The sequence below is a fragment of the Epinephelus lanceolatus genome, chromosome 6 (genome assembly GCF_041903045.1).
Source record: "Epinephelus lanceolatus isolate andai-2023 chromosome 6, ASM4190304v1, whole genome shotgun sequence".
In the NCBI taxonomy this organism is placed as follows: domain Eukaryota; kingdom Metazoa; phylum Chordata; class Actinopteri; order Perciformes; family Serranidae; genus Epinephelus; species Epinephelus lanceolatus.
Window position 1 is genome coordinate 4,627,818 of NC_135739.1, and position 18,446 is coordinate 4,646,263.

General features: G+C 37.6%; 3 protein-coding genes across 3 annotated transcripts; 1 reads left to right on the forward strand and 2 right to left on the reverse strand.

The window, feature by feature from the left end:
* Window positions 1-1,092: 1,092 nt before the first annotated feature.
* On the reverse strand, window positions 1,093-4,006 carry pigx (phosphatidylinositol glycan anchor biosynthesis, class X). Its single transcript, XM_033621274.2, has 6 exons — window positions 3,824-4,006; window positions 3,344-3,434; window positions 3,133-3,268; window positions 2,391-2,604; window positions 2,037-2,137; window positions 1,093-1,918 (listed from the first exon to the last, which is right to left on the reverse strand). Exons 1-6 carry the CDS (start codon window positions 3,885-3,887, stop codon window positions 1,781-1,783), a joined length of 744 nt encoding a protein of 247 aa, XP_033477165.1. The 5' UTR covers window positions 3,888-4,006; the 3' UTR covers window positions 1,093-1,780.
* A 228-nt stretch (window positions 4,007-4,234) lies between these two features.
* cep19 (centrosomal protein 19) lies at window positions 4,235-9,624 on the forward strand. The gene is made up of 2 exons (XM_033620736.2): window positions 4,235-4,517; window positions 7,071-9,624. Exons 1-2 carry the CDS (start codon window positions 4,388-4,390, stop codon window positions 7,415-7,417), a joined length of 477 nt encoding a protein of 158 aa, XP_033476627.1. The 5' UTR covers window positions 4,235-4,387; the 3' UTR covers window positions 7,418-9,624.
* On the reverse strand, window positions 9,139-16,583 carry ing5a (inhibitor of growth family, member 5a). Its single transcript, XM_078168496.1, has 9 exons — window positions 16,307-16,583; window positions 13,141-13,212; window positions 12,819-12,985; window positions 12,597-12,708; window positions 12,426-12,525; window positions 10,957-11,092; window positions 10,780-10,841; window positions 10,327-10,442; window positions 9,139-10,243 (listed from the first exon to the last, which is right to left on the reverse strand). The coding sequence occupies exons 1-8, from the start codon at window positions 16,341-16,343 to the stop codon at window positions 10,403-10,405; spliced, it is 726 nt and encodes a 241-aa protein (XP_078024622.1). The 5' UTR covers window positions 16,344-16,583; the 3' UTR covers window positions 9,139-10,243; window positions 10,327-10,402.
* Window positions 16,584-18,446: the final 1,863 nt, after the last annotated feature.

Sequence of the window (18,446 nt, forward strand, 5' to 3'; positions counted from 1 at the left end):
TATGTGACGAGGAGGCTGAGTGATACCAGACTGTATAAATAATCCATCAGATAGATAAGATAATTTTAGATAAGATAATTTCAGATGATTTAAGATAATTTCAGATAAGATCATTTCAGATAATTTAAGATAAGATAATTTCAGATAAGATTATTTCAGATAATTTCAGATAAGATAATTTCAGATAAAATAATTTAACATGATTTCAGATAAAATAATTTAAGATAATTTAAGATAAGATCATTTCAGATAAGATAATTTCAGATAAAATAAGATAAGATAATTTCAGATAAAATAAGATAATTTCAGATAAGATAATTTAAGATAAAATAATTTCACATAATTTAAGATAAGATCATTTTGGGGCATCGGTGGCTTAGTGGTAGAGCAGGTGCCCCATGTACAAGGCTGTTGTTGCAGCAGCCTGGGCCCTTTGCTGCATGTCATCCTCTCTCTCTCTCCCCTCTTCACACTTACCTGTTCTGTCCATTAAAGGCAAAATGGCCCAAAAAATATCTTATAAATAAAATAAAATAAGATAATTTCAGATAAAATAATTTCAAATAATTTTAGATAAGATCATTTCAGATAATTTAAGATCATTTCAGATAAAATAATTTCAGATAATTTAAGATAATTTCAGATAAAATAATTTCAGATAATTTAAGATAAGATCATTTCAGATAATTTAAGATAAGATCATTTAATTTAATTTAAAGGGATAGTGTACCCAAAAATGAAAATTCAGCCATTATCTACTCACCCATATGCCGAGAGAGGCTCAGGTGAAGTTTTAGAGTCCTCACAACACTTGCAGAGATCCAAGGGGAGAGGAGGTAGCAACACAACTCCACCTAATGGAGGCTGACGGCGCCCCAGATTCAAACGTCCAAAAACACATAATTGAAACCACAAAATATCTCCATACTGCTCGTCCATAGTGATCCAAGTGTCCTGAATGTCGGGGCTTCAGGACACTTGGATCACTAGGGACGGGCAGTATGGAGATATTTTGTGGTTCTGTGGCAGACCATGACCTCTGACCTTCTTGGTGATTTGAGTGAGCTCGGAAAAAACAAACATCCACTATAATAAAATGAAAACAAAGTTTGCCCTTGTTTTATTTTTTACACCAACTGTCTACATCGGTCGACATATTGTGCTCAGTCTACACACTCTGCAGGAAGTGCTCTGGGGTTGGGTATCAGACAAGCATCTTTTAACCATCTTATCTGCTGCTGCGTTCATATGCACGGTAGCCTCATGACACTGCAATCATACTTTCAGAGTTATAACACAATACAGCAAAAAATACAGTATCTTTGGTTCAAGAAGACAAAAATCAGCAGGTGGAGAGAACAGATCTTATTATTATTTAGAGTGTAAATGTTTGCACTTGGGATAAAGGACATCCTGGTAAAATGATCACTGGTCACAGACATTAATGAGTTAAGTGTTTCAAGCTTAAGTATGCTCTGGGCTATGTCCCTATTCCAGGAACCTGTTCATCTGAATTATCTGGATTACTTCACAGAGTAAAACCTTGAACATCCTCAATTTTGTAACCTAAATAAATAAAAAATAGAATAAAATAGACTTGTTCTGTTTGTGTCACATCAGAGGTTGCATTTCTCAGATTAAATCGTTCCTATTTTTTATGTCCTTTTGATGTTTTATGTTAAAAACCTTGATCATAGTGATGCTGGAATGATCCTGGCATCAAACAGAAGTGTTACAGGATCATGAGTTGTTTAACACACGATATGTTGAGAGTCATTGTTTAAATGATGCGATGTTTCCATATGTATCTGGACAGTGCCGCACAGCAGAGCATTGTGACAAGAAGAGTTCCACCGCACACAGGCGTCACCAAAGACCCTTCACCAACAGGAAACTGTAAACCCACGGGGCCTCGCTCCTGCAGGATAGAAGATATGTTTTTTAGGGATAAAAGAAAAGAAACAATGGACAATTAGCATCATAAACAGTTGCAAGTTTTTCCCACTTCAGATTATGATAAGATTTATGAGAACCACCTGCTGAGGCTGGAGTTTAACCCACTGACATGTGCTTGAATTGTCATGGGTGCAGGGGGCATCCATGACAGTATGAGGCCCGAGGTTGTTGAGCTGTGTACCTAGAAGTAAGAGAGAAGTTTGGATTAAGGAAATTAGTTAACTTTCTGTCTCTGTCAGCTACACTTTTCATCCTGTGTTTCTGACAACCACTAGGAAGGGCCTTTAATAGTGAAGTAATTGTTATAACTGTATTTTATTGATATATTACCTTAATTAAATAAAACATATATATATATATATATATGTTAGGAAAATTTAAAAAGTTTCTGAGGAGACAGACATATGACAACACAGTAAAGACGATCCACTTACATTTTTCAGTCCGCAGCAGCAGCTCTGGAGGTTCTATGTCCACAGATGTAAATGTTTCGCCAACAAAAGAAGGCTCATGGTAGCGACCGTGTATTGGAATTGTGACTTTAAGCAGTCTGGGATTTGGTCCATCAAGGGTGGGATACACATAGGTGACAAACCCTGCAGTCTTGTGAGCAGGCAGCTCGAGGTCGATGGCTGAATCTAGTAATATCTTACAAAGGAGAACACGTACACAATCAAATTAATACAAATATGACAGTGTACATGAATGTGGTTTGTAATAGGGCTGCAACTAACGATTAGTTTCATTGTCGACTAATCTGTCAATTATTTCTTCGATTAGTCGACTAATGATTTTATCGAAAAATGTGTTAAAATGTTGAAAAATGTCGGTCTGTCTCTCCCAAACTCCAAAATTATGTCATCTAATGTCTTGTTTCATACTCACGCCAAAGGGTTTTAGTTCACCGTCATGGGAAAGTGTGTAAAGCTGCCAATATTTGAACATAAGAAGCTGCAATGGGGTATTCTGGGGTACTTTTATAGTGCTTTTCTATGAAAAATGACTCAAACCGATTAGTCGACTACTAAAATAGTCACCGATTATTTTCATAGTCGATTAGTCATCAATTAGTCGACTAATCGTTGCAGCCCTAGTTTGTAATGTTGATTTCCACAAATGTTTTGGCTGAACTGCTTGATAGAAATGTTAGACGAGTCTGACAAGTGTCGGTCTTACCTGCCAATTACTTCGCTCGCTCAGGGATGCCAGCTGGTATGGATCAACATAGACACCTCTGGGCCATGTATGAACCAGCAAAACCCTGACCCCTCTGGACACATCAGGGCTGAGCTCAACAGTTGTTACCACCTCCCTGAAACACATCAGAAATCACGATGAGCGAGCTATGAATATGGTTATTTTTTAAAAAAAAATACACTGCCAATACCTGTGAAAACCCTTCTTGATGATCTCCACTGAAACTAGTGAGGATTCAAGCCACTGCTTTAGAAGACCACAGTGGTTCTCCTTCTTCTCATCTACAAAAATAGTTAGGTTGTATCGGTCAAGACCACAAGACTAGACAGGGAAGACTTTTTTATTACAACTGTAATAAAACACATTGATTTGTTATTTGTTAGGAATGAAAAAACATTAAAAAAGATGCCCCAGAAGTGGGTTCGTGGGGAACAGCCAGATACATAAGGTTAAATTAAAAATTAATATAGGATTGTTTGATTTTCCACCACCCAGGAAGCTAATGATGCTTAACTCTAACTTTTTTTATACTTAATAAGAGAATTAGACTGCATTAGACTCCCCGTCTTGCTTTATCATGCCAGAAAGAATGTTAATTTAAATTAAATTCAAAGTTTCAGTGACACACAGAACTAATCAGTTTTAGCTCGGTGTTAACAATAAACCTTACCCTTCTCGACCAAACAGTGGCATGTCGATAAAAAAGTCAACAAAGAATAAAGTACAAAATACATCAAAACAGTGGTGGTGAACTACAACAAGATTTTACAGCGTATTTATTTCATTTAGCGAGTTTCTTCTGTCACAACCGCGATGATGGCTCTTTGAAATTGTTTCCGGAAGAGAATGTTGAAGGACCCCTTCGTAGTTTCAGGACAGCTGCAGCAGTGCCTGTCTAAAAATACATAAACGGGCATTGTGGGAAAGCTTTGAGACAAAATTTATGATTTAAAGGACCACTCAGACAATTAAATGTGATTGATTGGGGTTACTGTAAGTGAAATAGTTAGATTTTAAAATATATTGATTCAAAATGTAGTCAGGCTTCGTCGAGCCCGACTAACGTTAAGCGCCCAGGCAACGCTAATGCTCCTCAGCTCTCATCAACTCGACTGTCAAACGCCCTTTTACCGTAAACTGTGTTAATTATTTAAGTTAAAATGCTTTAGCCTTTAATATCTGAACCTAAAGTGGAGACCAGTTTGAACCAGACTGCTGCAGACATAAACAAGAGATGAGTTTCGAGGCAAAGCGATGTGGAGTTCAGTTCAGTCCCCCCTCTATAGTTTTAATTTACCAACACAAGGAAACTAAAAATGTGCGAAAAAGAATAATACCTGTACGGAACTTCTCAAAGTATTCTGGTAAGGCAAGACAAGTATTTTGCAACTCATACATAAAGACAACTTGTATTTGTTTTTTGTTTATTTGTTAGAATTTAATATTTCACCTTCTGTGCCTCTTATAATAGTTTACGTTTTACTTTAAGCACCTTCTATAAAAATGTAAAATATTTTAAGTAAAGTTATTTTTCATTACTTCTTTATTTTACCCTAAATTTCTGTTCAATTTAGACTACCCTGTGAAAAGGGGCCTCAAGTTTTTTCCCCTTTGAAACTTAAGGCTTAAGAGATTTACTTATCCCTTAAAACATGTCCTTAGTTAAGGAAGAACATTGAGGCATTTACTGCATTGAAAATGATTTCACAGTTTCCATGTGGACTGTTTGTTTACTTGTGATACCTGAGATCTCTTGTGCAGCTGTTCAACTAATTTAAAGGGATTTCTTAAGTATATGTATAAGTATATATATTAGTATATATATTTCTCAATTTCTATTTCCCTTTTTAATCGACTGTTTTTATTGTTTTAAATTGTCTTGTTGCTTTTAATGTCTGTGTAAAGCACTTTGAATTACCTTGTGTTCAATCAATCATCAATCAATCAATTTTATTTATAAAGCCCAATATCACAAATCACAATTTGCCTCACAGGGCTTTACAGCATACGACATCCCTCTGTCCTTTGGACCCTCACAGCAGATCAGGAAAAACTCCCCAAAAAAACCCTTTAACAGGGAAAAAAACAGTAGAAACCTCAGGAAGAGCAACTGAGGAGGGATCCCTCTTCCAGGACGGACAGACGTGCAATAGATGTCATACAGAACAGATCAGCATAATAAATTAACAATAATCCACATGACACAATGAGAGAGAGAGAGAGAGAGAGAGAGAGAGAGAGAGAGAGATGCAGGTAATGACAGTAGCTTACAACAACATTATTGAAAGTAATAATATTATAGTTATAGTTCTGGCTACTGTGGTACAATATGTTGAAAGTATGTATTAATATCTGGCAGTATACATGTGTGACAATAATCATATATTTGTATAATAACAGTAGAAGTATGACTAATGACTAATGATGGCAGCAGCAGCAGGAGGCATCTGGCAGGACCACGGCAGCAGCACAACCACACACATCACGCTGTCCAGGCACCGCTGTGATATGAGTTAATCTGAGAGACAGTGGAGCACAAAGGCTCCGGAGAAGAAGCCGAGTTAGTGACATCCAGAATGGCCGAGTTAGCAAGATGCAGTAATAGAATACGAGAGAGAGAGAGAGAGAGAGAGAAGGTGCCCGGTGTATTATAGGGGGGTCCTCCGGCAGACTAGGCCTAAGTCAGCCTAACTAGGGGCTGGTACAAGGCAAGCCTGAGCCAGCCCTAACTATAAGCTTTATCAAAGAGGAAAGTCTTAAGTCTAGTCTTAAATGTGGAGACGGTGTCTGCCTCCCGGACCGTAACAGGAAGATGATTCCACAGGAGAGGAGCCTGATAGCTGAAGGCTCTGGCTCCTGATCTACTTTTGGAGACTTTAGGGACCACGAGTAACCCTGCATTCTCAGAGCGCAGTGTTCTGGTGGGATAATAAGGCACTATGAGCTCTCTAAGATATGACGGAGCTTGACCATTTAGAGCTTTATAAATTAACAGTAGGATTTTCAATTCAATTCTGGATTTTACAGGGAGCCAGTGCAGAGAAGCTAAAACAGGAGAAATATGATCTCGTTTCTTAGTTCCTGTTAGTACACGTGCTGCTGCATTCTGAATTAGCTGGAGAGTTTTTAAGGACTTACTAGAGCTACCTGATAATAGAGAGTTACAGTAATCCAGCCTTGAGGTAACAAAAGCGTGGACCAATTTTTCTGCATCTTTTCGGGTCAGGATAGGCCTAATTTTCACAATATTACGCAGATGAAAAAATGCAGTCCGTGAGGTTTGTTTTAAAAATTGTGCTATACAAGTAAACTTGCCTTGCCTTGCCTATGTCCAAGATAAGCAGAAAACCTTAAATACTTAGGTGAACATTTTAAGGAAACATAAAGGAGAAGACTTAAGGCTGTTGTATTTTTTTTGTTTTGAGGAAGCCTTAAATCATGGTGTTTTGTGCAGCCAGCCCGTGACCCTTAGGTGCCCTCAGGGCTCCAGAAATATAACTTTGTAATTAGTTTGTGGCAACTTGATCAACTGCATTTTTTTTTTGTGTGTGTGTGGGAAATGCACTTAAAGGAAGGTCATTAATTTCACCTGATTCTAAGGCCCTTTCTGTTTGTGGGCCCTGTATCCAAACTTTAATTATTTCAGTTTACATAATAATACATATTCCTTATATGTTCAAATTACTACAAACGAGGCAGGGAGACTTCCAGTCTAAATTTCTGGGAAAATAATGAACATGCCAGGTGAAGACAGACATGTACACTGTTCCTGATGAATGCATGAAGGCAACAGGATACATACGTAGTACTCACAGATTGTGAGGGCACCAACAGAGGAGCCCCAGCAGGTTAATGTGACCCTCTAGTCTTCCACAGAGTAGTCTGAATCCTTGATATCCTCTCTCCTGAACCTCCAGACTACAGCATGGCTGCAGAGAGGCTGAAGAACCACCCCCGGCACAGGGACTACCTGGAGGGTGTGTCACAGAGCCAGCTGGAGAAGCTTCACATCATCCTGCGAGATCACATGCAAGGCTACTCCTTGGAGCACAGCCTGGCCTCGCTCCGCCTGGACCCTGACGAAGACCTGAACAAACTGGACGATGACGAGCTGGCTCGCAAGAAGGGCCAAATGGACGAACTGTTCGAGAAGAATCGGAGGCGCAAAGACGATCCTGACTTTGTTTACGACGTGGAGAAGGATTTCACCAAGACCGCCCAGGAAAAGTGCAGCTGGGATGAGGAGTCTGATGATGGATTTTGAAACTGTTCTTCAATCCTTTGACCTTTCAGACTGCAAATGACCTGACGTGATGTCCTCTGAGAGAACAAGACAATCTGCTGAGGTTTACTACAATGTTTTACACATGGTTAACTTCTGATGTTTGGTAGCTTTTTCCAGGATATATCTTCTTGCACACAGATAGTTAATTAGGTACACATATTTAAAAATGCACCAACTGTGATAAACTATCTTCACAGAAGTTATACTGCCCAGTTTTAGAGTGTCATATGACTTTAAGGGGTGGAAGGAAACTTTTTAAAAACTCTACAGTAGGCCTTTATCTCAGCATTTAATTTTCTGTGAAGGCAGAAAACTAAATGAAATACTTCAAGTTTGGAGAACGGTGACGACCTGAATACAAGCTACATTTACAGAGCCTTCACTCTCTGCTTAACGGCATCAGCCTGCATTAGAAAAGTAAGCAGTTAAAACTAAAGCGCTAACAGGACAATGGCCATATAAGAATTTGTTCTTAATTGCTTGCCTGGGTAAATAAAGTTTAAAAAAAAAAAAATACACACTAGGAGAGAATCATAAAAAGTTGCTAAAAATATTAGTAAAACTAATCCCTGATGCAATATTCACATGAAATAATCTGCTCAAGAATTCATCCGTATCACTCCTTTTACAGACTTTGTGTTATTGTGGTCATCATTTGGATAATTGTTAAGTTTGTCAGTTGCTTGTGCTGTCACAGACATGCATTAAATAGAATATGAAATAGCCTTGAAATGTCAGTAAGTCAGGGATCGTCACTTTATATAATGATAGAAAAGGAGTCCACAGGAAACCACTGTTCTAGTTTGTTCTACCTAATAAACGTATCATAAAGTTATAGGAGCTTTATGCTGAATCCAAATGTCCACCCTCTGGGCTTGCAGACTGAGCCCTCGCGGACTTCTGTTGTATATGCTGTGACGAGTTCACCGTCATCACGTAAAGTCTGCGAGGGCAGAGACAGCAAGCAGCTGATAGACAGCACTCAAGACTGGTTTACTCAATGCCATGGAAACGTTCGAGTGACGATTACAATAATTGTTACTTCAGTCACATTCTGTCTTCTCATCTGTCTGCAGAGAGGATAAAAATCTCATGTATGGGGTCATTTAGTGAGTGAATAAATTAAATTTCTGTATAACGTATAGACTGCAGACATTCAAATAGACATGTTTGTAAATAAGGACCAAGCTACGACTAAATAAATCTGGTAGGTTTTTTTCCGGCCACTTTTCTAGCCTATATATTTAGCATCACACTGCCCAACCTCTAGGGTAGGCTGCAGTAATACAGTGCATTTTGTTTCCCCCCCAAAAAACCCCTAATAAACTACATGATGTCTGTATTGCAGTGAATTGTGTGCAGTTAAATCAGTGGTCTGCAGAAAGTCCGCTTTAGGTCCTTTGTGACTGGAGGAATAGTGAGTTTGGACAGCCCTAAGCACTGCCAGACTTACCGGGAACATGCCTGTAAAGTCCGTGAGTCTGCAAGTGCGAGCATTTGGATTCAGCCTCAGGTACAATTAGGAGTGGATAGTTGAGAACAACGCCCACAGCTACAGCAGCTGATCAGAACATTCCCAAACAATGACAGCAATAAAGACAATAGGTACCCCCATGTCTTATTTACCACTCAGGATAAACCGTCACTTTAAACACAGATCACATTTCATTTCAAACCGCAATGAATGAAATAATGCATGAATTATAGTGAATATTTATTTGTTATAAAATACTGAATTTTACAAAATACAAAGACTTTGGCTCTTTTATTTGTGGCTTACACCTAAGTGAGTGATATTCACAGTTGAATATGAAAGAAGATGCTAAAATCCTATTAAATAAAATTTGAGTGTACACCAATAAGTAAGCAATACAACAAATATATCTTTGGAAAAAAACTGTGTCCACAAAATATTGTATCATATCATACAAAACATATATGTGTGTATATATATATATATATATATTTCCATATAGTTTGAAGTGATGCACTGTGGCAAAGTTTTAACGTTTATCATAAAACCAAGCCTGCAGGATCAAACCTCTTCAGGGGAAAATTTCATTCAAAGTGCTTAAATACCTCATTCAGTTGATTAGAGACACTGACTGACTGACTGACCATTAGTACCACAATACATTCAAAAAGGTCGCAGGTTTCTTTGAAAATCAATAAACTGGTTTACATTGCTTCGCTTGTTTGGTTTAAGATCTTTTTTTTTTTTTTTTTTTTTTTTTACACTGGTATCAATTGCAGTCGTTCATGCAGTGCTGACATTTTCCCTCAGGAGGTAGGTAACTGAAAATCTGACACATAATTCCTTTCACCACCAAAATTTGGTCAGGACTAAAAAGGTGTTTAAAATCGTTAATTCTCAGCAGGCTGTTAATTTGTTTTAAAAAATAGTTCTTTATAAAATTGATATTTCAAGTATGCTAAAGCCACAATCCAGGATTTCTGAGTATGTTAGTAATGACAATATATACACACACACACACACACACACACACACACTATACGACTCGACAGGAAGGACTCTATGATTGGTGGTAATTTGTGCAACGTTTAACTCCACTGCCCAGACTACTTTAGCTTGAGTGCACAGATAATATATACATGTGAGTTGATTATTATAAAGCTATTGGACAAAGACAGCCATCTTACATCCAATGACACTGACATAACATAACTGAAGTAACTGTAATAGAGTGAGATAATGGTGCTACAAGCGTAGCTATACACTGAATCTGGATTAGGCCTTAAAAAAAGCTGTATGACCCACCATCTATGGAGAGTTATAGGGCTGAATATATATATATATATATATATATATATATATATATATATATATATATATATATATATATATATATATATATATATATATATATATATATATATATTACACTATAAACTACACCAAAAATACATACATTATTAGCTGAGTATTTTTGAAAGTAAGGATTCTCATTTCTTCTTCTTGTCTTGGGTGCACCTCGGACAAAACCTGTGAGATTTGACAGGGGAGGGAAAAAGATTGAGGGCAAAGAGGACAATCATGACAAGTCTGCATTAGTAAGGCCCCCATCACACAGAAAGTGTTTTAGCAGCTGCTGGCGGCTTTTTGTAATTGTTTTAAATTAGAGTGAAGCTTTTTGCTCGCGGTTTTCGTGACGTGATAAACCTTTTTTTTTTCTCTAGTGGTATTCAATTAAAACAAAAAACAAAAAAAAAAGGCAGTGCGGCACGGTGTGTTTTGCAACGTGGAAAACGCTTTCTGTGTGATCGGGGTCTAATAATATTTTCATGAACAACTCTAGGTTAACATCCTTCAGAGTTCTTACCATTTTCCTTTGGGTTTTGAGGCGAGATCAACACAAGCAAAGTGGAACCACTCAATAGGACACTGAGGGATGAAAAACAACGTCAGTAATATGAAACTTGCTGAAAAAGTCAAAGTGGTTCTGATGGTAAAGAAACAAATTTAATTTCAACAAGAAAGAAACTCTATAAAATCTTACATCTGGGTTATCGCATCCAATCATCTCTCCATATGACACCTGGTGGCACAGGCAGTACGTGGGCTCATTGGGATCGACTGGCATGTCCAAAACGTCTGATGGTTGCATGGGCAGGAGGGCGTCACTCAGGTCTGGGCTGGAGGTCCAACATCAAACACACAGCATAATTAGTTGGGGAGGGAGGGAAATAAATCGATGTTTAGATGCATCACGATGCAGACGTGGACGATTCCAAATGTCAATAATCGATTATGTAACTGTTTGTTCATCACATGATGTTGACGGAACAAAGGAGGCGGAACTCAACTGCAAAGTCAGTGTAGCACCCCGACAGTCTACAGCACGGACGAACTGAAGTTAACTTCACCAATTCATCTTCATAAACGACAGCGGTTGCAGCTCGTTTTAATTTAATGTCTAAACAATTACATTTGCGAGGCGAACATTGGGTATACATCAACGAGAGGAGCAGTGATCAGCATGTGAACCAGCTGACCAACACACGCTGCAGCATTAACCAAATGAAAACACCTCTGTGGTGAAGAAAATAACTCTCTGCTCAGTCTGTTTTACCTTTAAAGACCCTGTGCCTGACCTGCCCAGTGTCTTGGCTTTCACCAGCACTAACAGAGCACTCAGCCTCCCCCTCATGTTATTCTTATACACACAGGAGACTGTGAGGTGCTTTCAAATCCATTCAGTCATGAATCAATGCAGTTGACTTTTCAAAATAAAAAGCATGCAGACCACATATTATTGAACAGAACTTGAGTTGCAAACTGTTTCAGGGGAAATATTACAGTAGGCTATGCAAACACTGGACCCTATGCAGGTGTGTGTGTGTACATCCCATATATATATATATATATATATATATATATATATATATATATATATATATATATATATATATATATATATATATATATATATATATATATATATATATATATATATATATATAAAAAATAAATAAATAAATAAATAAATAAATCAATCCCACAATGGACAAGCGTGAGCATCCACAGGAAGATACAATCCAACTGTCGCCCCCTGGTTTAAAAGTGAGGTTATGGAGGTTGAAGGGGAAAGGGACCTGGACAAGAGCCACGCTGTATGCAAGTAAAATAATCTGTTAATTTAATTATGGATCACCAAAAATGCAGTCTGCTATATTTTAAAAGAAAGAGAAAAAGAAGCCATGTGTTGAAATCAAACATTGCGATGCATCAATAATCGTTGTATTATTGAATTGTTACCCTCTGAATCATAATCACATCGTGAGGCACCTGGAGATTTCCACCCCGAATGATTGGAAATAAACAAATTTAAATTGGAGGCAAATTAATGAGCCATTGGTAATCTGAGTTACCACTGGTTAGAGTAATACAGATTTTCAGGTCTGATAAAAATGTGTATTACAGACTCTGACAGGTAAACTCTCAGTCTGACTGTGCCACCAAACATACCTGTTTTTTAGCTTTTTCTTTTTGGGAGAATCTTCATCAGAACCTTTCCTTCCTCTTCCTCTGGATGTTCGCTTCTCTCTCAGTCCACGGGATTCACCCTCTGTGGAAAGGATTTACATTTATAAATGTGCATCAAACCGTTTTGGTCGCACAATAAAAGCCTCGACTTACTTTTCAGTGCTCTTCCATCTGTACTTTCGTATCCGCTCACTTCCAGTTTCTCCTTTAGCTCATTCTCAAACCGCGCCAGATCTGCATCCAGTCGGCGGATATGTTTGTCCACCTACAATAAAAAAAAAAAAAAAAAATCATGTGATTACAATTTGACCATATGTGCGGTTTCACTTGCAAATCAGGAATATATGATAACCAGATTATATATTTTGGACTGACCATTTCATATGTCTGCATTGCAAGCTGGACTTTATCATCACTGAACTCTTTGCACTTGCTGTAGGCATTCTGGATCTTCTGCAGGTGTTCCACTCTCTGCTCTGAGGCCAGGTTCTTCACCTTCGCTATGTACTCTTCAGCCAGTTTGTCAATCTCACTTTTCTTTTCTGCACAACAATAGGATTATAACAGTTGGAAAACCAGGCACAATTTTTGCTTATATACCTCTTCAGCTTTTACAGTTGGTTTTGAATGGTACAACACAAGAATGCAACACTTGAGAGGCCCTGCACACAACATTTAGATGAGATTAAGCCATCACCTTCAGTCCTGTTGTCCAGGTCCCGCATCAAAGTGAAATTTCTCTGCAGCTCACATGGTAGGTTTTCAATACCTGGAGATGAAATTAATATAAGGATGAAGGAGACCAAGAGAGAGACACTCCATCCCTACCACTTCACTTATCTATCCACTTAATCAATGTAGCGTCACTCCAGGTCAAGTGCCGTAACTATAGCCCGATCGATAATGGATTTTAGAGCGTTAAACCTGCAAGAACCATTTCTCCAATAATAACATTAAAACAAATGCCTGTATGACATAAACGGGTCACCCACACTGCCAGGATCACCCAATGTCGCAGCTTGATGGGGCTTTGAAGAACCCATGTTGAAAAAAGTCAGATTTCCATGTCTTATTTAATTCATAACATAAAAAATATTGTGAAAAGATCAATACGCTAAATGTATTGATAAACACAGACAGTCGATATTCAGAAGATGTGCCTTTGAATTAGGGATGGATCACAATTTTCGAATTTTGAATAGTCGTTTTATTTTTGAAAAAAAAATTTTTTTTAATGCGACTATTACTATTCGCCGTCTTATTTCCCCCCTTTATTTGACATGCAATTCAGCTCCTAACCGCACGAGGGCAGTATAGGATTGCTACAGCGGTGTGAGATGGGCTACCAGCTAGTTTGATGCTCTTCCACAAACAGGAGAAACATGCAGAGACTTCGAAAAATTGTCGAATAGTTGCCACGATTTTCGAATAGAGTTTTTGCTTGTGCTGCCCATCCCTACTTTGAATGAGGCATCAGGACGTCTGTGAAGCTGTGATGTCACAATTATACTATCCAAAGGTAGAAACTGCCGCTACAGTGCCGTTACTGTCATTCCCAGGCTGTAGTCATTATGCAGAGATGCTGAGATGATAATTACATTATTACTAGTATTATTATCAACAATCAGAATGACCCTTAAAGGAATTAAAACAGAAGGGTTATGTAACAAACAATTTATTATCACATTATTTGAAACTCAAACCATTTTTAATGGAAGTATGTGTAAAAAAATCTCCCATTGCAAACAAAGTTGAGATTTTCTGTCCAGTAGATATTGTAGATAAGCAAATGTGCACGGTACAATAACCATTAATTTTAATATCATCATGTACCGTGAAACTGGTAAACCGTTGCAACCCTAATCAGAGCAAACTGGGCATTCTCAGGAGGTGGGCTTAAAGAGACAGGTGCGAAACTGGAGGATAGGCTGACTGCAGGTATATTAAAAAAATGTATTTTTATTTCACCTTCAAACATGTAAACATTTTCTAGTAGGGAACCCAAATGCAAGTATGCACCTAAAACTCTGCATAATATGTAGAGCTGTGCCAATACCGATGCCAGTATCGGGTATCGGGTATCGGCGAGTACAGCCTATGACCAATCCGATACCACGTAATGCCTCACATCATTACACATACGCACGCTACAGGCAAACAAAACGGAAACGGAGCTGAGTTTAAAAAGCATTCTACTGTAGCCTTTAAAATGTCTTTTCTACCAAATTTTGTGGCTGCACTTTAACCTGTGTCTTGATCTGTGTCAACACTGGATAATAATAATTAAAAAAAAAAAAAGTTTTATGGCATTCATTCTACTATTATGTATTTATTTCTTAATATTTTACATTGAGTTTTAGGAGTTGAGACATACAACAATTCATATCCCATCCATTTTTATTTTTGCACTGGTATCGGATTGGTACTCGGTATTGGCAGATACCTAAGGTTCAGGGATCGGAATTGGTATCGGGAAGGAAAAAGTGGTATCGGTACATCTCTAATAATATGGGACCTTTAAAAATGTGCAAACACATAATTAGCCTGTAACTGAACGCAAATTCACACATTAATGCATTTTTAGGGTGACACAGGGCTATAAAGGGGAGAATATTATATGATCAATTACAAACTATAACTCCAAACATGGGCTGGCACCCCAGTATATTGTTAAACTTGTCTACCCCTACTCCAACTCCCGACCTCTTACCATCTCTCGATCCTCTGAACAATGACTTTTAACTGTCCCACGATCGAGACTGGTGGGTGACGGAGACCGTGCCTTTGCAGTAGCTGCTCCAAAGCTCTCAATCAAATGCTCTCCTTCCACTGACACTGTTTTATTATATCATCCTTTTTACATATGCAATTGTTTTTACTGGTGTCATTCTTTTAATTTGTACAGCACATTGTTCAACTTGGTTGTTTTTAAATGTGCCATATAAATAAACTTGATTTGATTTATACACCATAAAATAAATTATTGTCCAGAAATTTAATTATTTGAAAGGTAATAAAATGTACATTTCTGCCACTTACAAAACCAATTTCGCATTTGCAAAATAAGTTTTTTGTTAAACCTTTAATACACATTTGTTTTAAGATAGTTGTGTCTTCCTGTTGATCCTATGCCATCAGTCACCTCAACATTACAGTCAGTATATGCAGGATAACTCGATTTATATTGACATTGATGATAACGTTAATATAACATGATAAGTGTATAATATATCTAACAGTATATAGATTAATATTGACCTAAAGGAGAGACGTGTGTGAGCTGGCTCCAGCCTACAGTGTTACCCACTGTCTGACAGCTCAGTAACGTTATGTTATATGGCTTCAAAAACCCCGCCCCGGCGCGTAATGCTTACGGGAAACGCGGTTATCAACAGGTTGTAAACGCATGGTGTCTGCCTTCCTACAACAAACACACATTTACACCAAAATGGACGCAGTTTTAAAGTCTCATAGCACTGAGTATAACTATCATTTTAAACAACCTTATAAAACCAGTGCTAATTTCTAGGTCACCTAGTAAGCTCCTGTGACAGAGCCCGACACTGACAGCTGACTACAAACTCTATTAAATATCTCACATGTGCCCAGGTGGAGCTCACACTGCCCCCAGATAGAGTTTAACACCATGCATGTGGAGTTTACCTAACTTTATACCACCAACGATTATATCGCGATGCTAACCACTTAGCTAGCGAGCTAGCAGCTAGTTGCTAACGCGCTATGCTGCTGTCTGCCAGTCATCCGCCGAGCGAAAAAGTCTTCGATACAGTCAAACTAAACCTCAAACACGCGTCACATGTTCAAAACGTTAATACCAGCACAGTGTGTCACCGAATACTCACTGTCAAGGTAATGTTCCAAGTATATTGCCGTCGCCATTTCAGGTTAGCTGTTTGGCCCCTGCGTTATTCTCGTTAGCTCTCAAACTGTTGGCCGGAGAGTTGTTGTGCTTCTTTTATACCCCAGCGTCCCCCGGCGGTCAGTGGCTCGGAGACACTTGGCTCTGGCGGGCGGTGATGAAGCGACGCGGACTCGCTGCTGCAGTCACGCAGGATCAGTTTCCCTCCAACACACAGGCACATGTGTGGAGGCTCAGAGAGGCTGTGGTGGGTTTACAGTTTGTTTGTTGTGTTTCCTTCCTGTGTGGCAGGCACAGTCCTCTACATTAACCCTGATCTGAAACACTACATGTTATGCTACGGTTCCTACACTACTACACGTTATACTATGTCTCATATCCCATACTATAATGTATACTACACTCAGTGTTGGGGAGTAACTAGTGACGTTAAACTAGTAATGTGTAATTAAATTATAAGATAAATGGAATTGTAATTAATTACAGTTAGGGACTGTTCTGTTGAGAGGGAAGGGAGGTGCAAACTGGGGACAGCACATCAAATATTTCTTAAGCACTGGAGAGGCACTTATTTTTTTATTTTGGCTTCAGGGGAGGGACATACAGCTTTTTTTTTTTTTTTTTTTTAAAAATCTCCTTTACTGATAATCAGTCTATTAACTTTTTAAAATTACTATTTATAGATTCAAATATTCCACTGAACTCCTTGGCATATTTTTTTTATTTTTTATTTATTGCTCATCTATTTATTTGTCAACATGTTACTGTATGTTGCAGTGTGTGTGCACAGCAGGCTGTTCAAACAAATTGCCCCTGCTGGGATTAATAACATTGTCTGAATCTTATGTTTATAATTGAAAAAAGAAAGAAAAACTGTAAAAAAAAAACTTCCCATGGCCCACATATGTGCAGCGAACACTTCCAACAGGTAACAGCAAAAACTAAGCTTGAGCAAAATATTGCTTTGTTATCAACTGGCATTGCTAACAATGGCTAACCGGGCGTGAATTGGTAATGCTAATAACATCATGGTTTTCTGTCTTGTTGCACTGAAACATGATCAACTCAGGTGTGATGTCATTCCCAACCCCGGCCCTCTGAGGTAAATGTAATGCACCATAAACGTGACTGGTTATGCTGTCGGAGCACCAACGTACACTGTCATGTCTTTCCCCAAGACAGGCGAATCATTGTTCTGTAAAAGAAAAGGAAGAAAGAAAGATAGGGCAAGAGAGCAATCTGACTTCATTACAAAAATAAAAAATCTAAAGGTGTGTGAGAGACACGGTTCGAGAGAAGATGGGTGGGGGCCCCACAGAGACTGCTTATGCACAGGGCCCAGAATTTGCTGCTGCACCCATGCGCACTCCTGTCACTTTATGAGCACCACTATGACTTCACCATATTATTTTGTTTCCAAATACTCCTGTATTTTTATTTTATTCTTATATTCTATAGTTTATGTAGGCTACTTCTTATTATTTGTTTCTGTTACTTTCTATACTTGTGTGCTTGTAACACTGCAACAGAATTTCTCCACTGGGGATCATCAAGGGTTTATTTTATTTATTTTTTTTTAATTTTATATTATTGCATTGTATTGTATTGAATTGTACTGTGATGTGTTTTATTTCATTGTATTGCATTGTATTGTATTGTATTGTTTTCTTTTCTTTGACTTTTTAATTTTATTTTATTGAATTGTATTGTGATGTGTTTTATTTTATTTCATTGTATTCTATTTTATTTTATTGTATTGTGTTTATTGCATTTTATTGTATTCTTTTCTTTGACTTTTTAATTTCATTTTGTTTTATTTTATGTTCTTTTATTGTATTGTATTGTATTGTATTGTACTGTGATGTGTTTTATTTCATTTAATTTTATTTTATGTTGTTTTATTGTATTGTTTTCTTTACTTTGACTTTTTATTTTATTCTATTTTATTGTGTTGTATTGTACTGGGATGTGTTTTATTTCATTTCGTTTTATTTTATTTGATTTTATGTTGTTTTATTGTATTGTGTTTAATTTTAATTTAATTTAATTTTATGGTTTTCTTTTGTTTTCTTTTTAATTTAATTTAATTTAATTTAATTTAATTTAATGGTAGAAACCATGTT